General features: G+C 42.7%; 1 protein-coding gene across 1 annotated transcript; it reads left to right on the top strand.

Moving 5' to 3' along the window:
• The first annotated feature begins 1,079 nt into the window (after positions 1 to 1,079).
• On the top strand, positions 1,080 to 1,859 carry LOC147617388 (uncharacterized). The gene has a single exon (XM_086775383.1). The coding sequence runs from the start codon at positions 1,080 to 1,082 to the stop codon at positions 1,857 to 1,859; it is 780 nt and encodes a 259-aa protein (XP_086631509.1).
• Positions 1,860 to 5,787: the final 3,928 nt, after the last annotated feature.

Below are 5,787 nucleotides of genomic sequence, written 5' to 3'. Positions count from 1 at the left end.
GCATTACTTCATTTGAGATCAGTCATTGTTGGTAACTTGTGAGTACTTGGGAAGAGTGTTCTAATCACATCAAAGCAAGTGCCAACTAGTGTCAAAAGCATATAAGCAAAGCCTGAATCCGAGCGAAGGCCCAAAGTAAACAAGAGCAGTGCAGTGTTGCAATGAAACACGTTTCATTCCATGTGAATGAAACGAAACGTTTCATAGGAATTCATGATGCCTGGGAAACCTATGTTTTTTCACGGTATTCCAGAGAGCACGTTCTTTGAAAAAAACGTCTACATGCGACTGGGAAATTGATTGAAGGAGCTCCTGCCTTGCACAAATCAGCTCCTACCAGCTCCTACCAGCTCCTCCCACACTTCCGAGGTTCCGTGCCCGCCAACTCTTAGATTGGTTGTGCTGATTTGTGCTTTTTTTCTTCGATTTTGTAAAAAACACATAGATTTTGAAATTTGGGGATTTTCATGCCAGGGTGCCAATCCAGCTGTGCTTTTGTCAAGATGCCTCGTAGTAAGGATGCCATGTGGGTCCATGTCACTCCCCTATCTAAATATGGTGGTTCAGGCACACAAAAGTGGAAATGCAATTTTTGCGGGATTTTCTGAGGAGGGTCCATAATCCGTGTTAAGGCCCATTTCACAGGTTTAACCGGGGATTGCAAACATCAAAGCTGAGCTACAAGAATGGAAAAGACAACAACTGGGCCTGTGCTTGAGGATATTGGGGTTAGTGAGGATACATGTGAGGCATCAAAGAGAACACGGTTGGGTTCAGAGGAAGATGCACAGAGCCAAGCAAGATATGGGGGTGCTGGTAGTTCCACTCCCACGGCAATACGAACCCCTTTGCCCGCAGCACCCAAAGCCTCTCTAAAGAGAGCAAGTATGCAAAAGTAGGCAATTAAAGATGCAACTAGGGAACTCACTAGGCTTTTCATCCAATGTGCTGTCTTTTCACATTGTGCGCACACCACGATAGAAAAAGGCCATGAGGGCAATCAGCCGCATTGGATGTGAGTGGGAGGGACCCTCCTATGAGACCTTGTGACTAAAGAGCTCAGAAGAGAGCAACAAGCAATGGAGGTGGAGATGGAGCCATTAAAAGCCACTTGGAGCAAGTATGGTTGCACATTGTTATGTGACGGGTGGTCAGATATACACGAGGAATGTGTACAATATTTTGGTGTCCTCTTGCAAGGGCACTATGTTTTTGCGTTTTTGCGTGCCATTGATGCATCTATGCCTGGGACAGTGGTGACAGGAGCATTTATATGGTCACACCTCTGCAAGACTATCATGGAGATAGGCCCACAAAACATAGTGCAAGTGGATAATGGTAGCAACTGTGTCTCTATGGGACGGATGCTAGAGGATGAGTTTCCACAGATTGTATGGATTCCATGTGCATCCCATATCCTAGACTTGCGCATTGAAGATCTTGCCAAGATTAGGTGGATTGCTGACATCTTTGACATTGCGCGTAGCTTGGTGAAGTTTGTTACCAAGAGGCCCAAGGTCTTGGCAATGTTTTGTGCCAATAGTGACCTTGAGCTTTTGAAGCCCTCACAAACTAGGTTTGCATATATATCCATTGTGGTTGACTGGGTAGTGAGAATCCGACAGGGACTCATGCGCACAGTGGTTAGTCGAGAGTGGATGAGTTGGGAGGACCATGAGCACCCGAAGGCAGTTGCTTTTGCACGCAGAGTGATGCAAGAAGAATGGTTGAAGGAGGCCGAGGCTTTATTGAGAGCTCTTCAACCATTCTATAGTGTTCTTCGCATCACTGACATGGAGGGCAGCACTCTTGGACTCTTGTACGAGTTCATGGACCGGATTGGAGAGGCTCTTAGCTGATGCACTCTCTTGACAGATGAGAGGGACTGAACTTCCAACTAGTTGCCTTCTCGACGGGTTTGGAATGACTGATGGCATAGACCAATCCATGCGGTTGTCCACATATTGCACCCTCTCTAGCGTAGTGAGGCTCAGTATATTAATGAAGAGTTGGGAGCTGAATGGCAAGATTACATTCAGAAAGGGGACAGGAGGAGACGTGGAGCTCATGAGACGCTTGGAGGATGAGCGGCTAGTGTATCGGAATGCTAGCCACGCATTTGTTAGACAGACTGCATGCATGCGAGAGACATAGCTTTAGCCAGTCTCATGGTGGGAGAAGTATGGGATCAGTAGCCCTTTTACTTGGTGAGTACAACTCTAAAAGACAAGTCTGTTATTTACATAATACATTGATCAATGATGATTATACTTAGACTTTAGTACCCTGGGGCTTGTACTTTAATGGCAGAAACGCCTCCCCATTCGAGTCCTCTCACAGGATTACAGTTTGGGTTCTGCTGAGAGGAACTGGAGCACATGGGCCCTCTTCCATACAAAGAAGAGAAACAGGTTGTCTATTGCACAGTTGGAGCGGTTGGTGTATTGCCATTTCAATCTCCACCTAATTGAGCAGTCGGGCGATCCGATAGAGCCTCGTCAGGTCAATGTCGATTTTACGACATTGAGAAGATGAAATATGTCCCAGAGATTCCTCACGAGAAGCGCGACATATATGCTATGTTGTATGAGGAGTTGATGGCACCTGCTCATGGCACACGAGCATCTACAGTAGCATTATTAGGAGGTGCTAGTACTAGTGTAGCAGCTGAGACGAGTGCGGCAATTGAGCCAGCATCATCCTCTTCTGAGGGTGACATTGAGCCTACCAAGGAGAGTATTGATGAGGACATCGAGGATGTTGAGGATTGAGTGCCCAGTTGGCAGTGCCCACACTCCATATTGAGGACTCTAGTCTTTGGGACTATCAAGCTCCTCTAGTTTACTATTTGTCATCATTCATGCATGATTGCATCTTTCAGGCTTCAGCGTGCTTTACTTTGTGTATTTCAGACTTCAGTTTACTTTTTTTGTATCAGCTCAGGATTCAAACTTTTTGTGATCACTTTGAGTGCCATTATTGAGTAGTTGCCATTATTGATGATGAAATCGAGATCTTGATTCTTGATGTCGTCGATTTATTTATGCCAATTGGTCAGTGACTCAATTGGGTGCCCACTGTAACTGGGTCACCCAGGTTCTTTACTTTTAGCTTGTAAACATGTTTTAATGTGTAAATGATGCATGTTTAATATTGTTTTGCAGGGAAGGCAACATATTTTTAACATATTATAAACCTATATATAAATTTTGAGGCCTGAACCTCCCCTTTTTGTATGAAACATTTTTGAAACTTCTGGAAAATGAATGAAATGTTTATGAAATGCGTTTCATGAAACGTTTGGCAACTATGGATTAGTGTGGAAGGAAGTTCAGTTAGGATATCCACTGTTGCTTTCAAATCTTGGCCTCCACATCATGCGTATTTAATGCGGAAAAAGAGAGTTTAATGCTTCCACGGCCAAGAATGGAAAACCTTGCTAAGGCAACTTCTGGTCATTGATTTACATGTTCCTATCACCCACACAACTAGTAAGGATCCATGATTGAATAGGTAATAGGTACTGACACCCATTATAGTGATACCACCTTATTTGTGAAGTCTTGGCCTTTACCTTGTGGTCTAAGTGGTCTAAGGGACTTTCTCCTCTGGTCTCGAGCACCTTTCCCCTTCTCAAGCTGTAGCCAAACTCCAAGAGCTTTTTCCTCTATGATCTTTTGGGTTCTCTATCATGCAATCTCTTCTTGGTCTTGAGAGCTTCTTATGTGTGTGTTGGGGTCATTACTAAAAAAAAAAGTGTGTTGGGGGAGGGGTAGGGTGAGGCAACATTCTTTTGTGAGGTGTGTCTTAGTAATCATGGAATGTAAAAATGACCTTTGTATCATTTCAATGGTCTTGTCCTATGATAACATCACTAAGAAAGTCTATTGACACTATCTCAACACCTCAAGATCTGCATGAGTATCTAGGTTGAGGGCACCATACATGATAAAACATTAGTTGGCATAAGGTGAAGTGTTATAATGCTTTTTAGACATCCATCGCTGCTCTACTAATGTTGCCTTTGCATATCTGCACTACAATGCTTTCTTCAAGGTGAAGTGTTATAATGGGGTTGCTTTTTACACATTCATCACCACTCTCCTCACGTTGCCTTTGCATACCTTCATTACAATGCTTTGTTAAAGACAACATAGGAAAGTGAAAATTGGAGTTTTTGATGGTCGTGACTCTCTTAAATATTCAAGCGTGAAAACTAGGGGGTTTAAAAAATCCAAAAAAGCTTTTATCTTTTTCACTAATTTCACTAATTGTTTTTTTTAACATTAGGAAAGTGCTTAGTGAAGATAAATATTGAAAAATCCAAAAAATTAGAGGTTTTAGTGGTTATTGAGTTAATTTGAGCTTAGAAAAATAGATTAGGAGTGTATAGAGTGTATGTTAATGCATTAATGCACCAAATTAACACACAAATCTAACGAAATTAAAGATTCTAGTTCTTTTTTGCCCAAGAGAGGAGCCTATGATTAGGTTCTTTTTTAATCGTTCAAGCTTTTGTTTGCATTGTGAGCATTGTTGTGAGTGTTGCTTGGGTTGGTGGTGTAGCCAAATTGAATTGCCTCCTTCATAGTAGCCTTGAGCTATGTTAACCACATTGGTTAACATTATTTTAAAGCATGGTTACGTTTCATGTAACTCATTTTTGTGTAAACTAAGCTAAGCGCTTCATATAAAAGATATATGGGATGACCGAGCTTACGACTTGTGTAATGCCGGCCATGAGAGTGTACATAGAGCTAGAAGAACCAATTTTGGCCTCCCTTATTCCTAAATGGGCTGTCGGCCATCATAAAAAGAGAGCTCATGTATATAAGTGACTTATGAAATATAAAAAGGGACAATCCCATATCACAATTGAGTTCCTCTCTCTCTCTCTCTCTCTCTCTCTCTCTCTCTCTCATAGGTATGCTAGTAGGCTTGTGTGTATGCATGCATGGTTGCTTGGTTGTGTGTGTGTGCATGTAAGTGATGTTGTCTTTGCTTGCCTCTTCTTCTTCCTGCTCTCTCTCTCTCTCTCTCCTTCACTCTTGCACACATGAACGCATTGACTAGGAGTTGAGCTCACCATAACTCCTTCTCTCATTGCTCCCCACACCTAGCTTGAGGAAAGCTCTACTTGGGTGACACAAGTGGTGGTGGAGTGAGCCCTAACGACTTCACATCGAGGAGTTAACCTCATTATGGTTGGCTAAGTGCTAGTCCCTAAACCGACCCTTGCATTGTCTCTTTTCTCTTCTCTTTCTCTCTCTCATGCGAGAAAGTATGCTCATTTTGGTGGTGAACATCTTTGGCACCACAACCGGCGGGGATTGCAAGGTCCTTCTCACATTCTATTCCTTAGCTAGAGTCTTGATTCGCACGGATGGAATGCAAATCCACCGGTAGGAGTAGGTTATGAGATGCATGTTTGATTTGTTCGATTTTGTTTTCCCTCATACAACGGAGCTCAATGAAGCATGAAGAGGTTGGGAAGCTACTCCAAAAGCCGGAGCTACAAATAAGTGCCCCAATCATGCTCTTGAATACTAGCTTAATCTCATAATTAATCCTAGAAAATTAGGTTAAACTAGGCATTCTATGCATCATTGGATAGCTTCGGACCAGCCTAAGCCATCCACAACAAGAAAAAAATAAAAAATCATCATTGCGGGACTGAAATCAATGAAAAACCAGAGAAGAATTTGGGCGAAGTTCAGTCTAAGTTTACTTCTTAGAGAAGTGAACAGCCGTTCACTTCACAGAGGTAAGACCGTATGCTCTTAAGCC

Source organism: Cibotium barometz, chromosome 36 (genome assembly GCF_041138505.1).
Source record: "Cibotium barometz isolate CiBa-2024 chromosome 36, ASM4113850v1, whole genome shotgun sequence".
Classification (NCBI taxonomy): domain Eukaryota; kingdom Viridiplantae; phylum Streptophyta; class Polypodiopsida; order Cyatheales; family Cibotiaceae; genus Cibotium; species Cibotium barometz.
This window is presented reverse-complemented; position numbering and strand designations above follow the sequence as displayed.

What these genes read in the sequence shown, in the direction of transcription:
- LOC147617388 (XM_086775383.1), top strand. Translation starts at nt 1,080, where the DNA reads ATGGAGGTGGAGATGGAGCCATTAAAAGCCACTTGGAGCAAGTATGGT.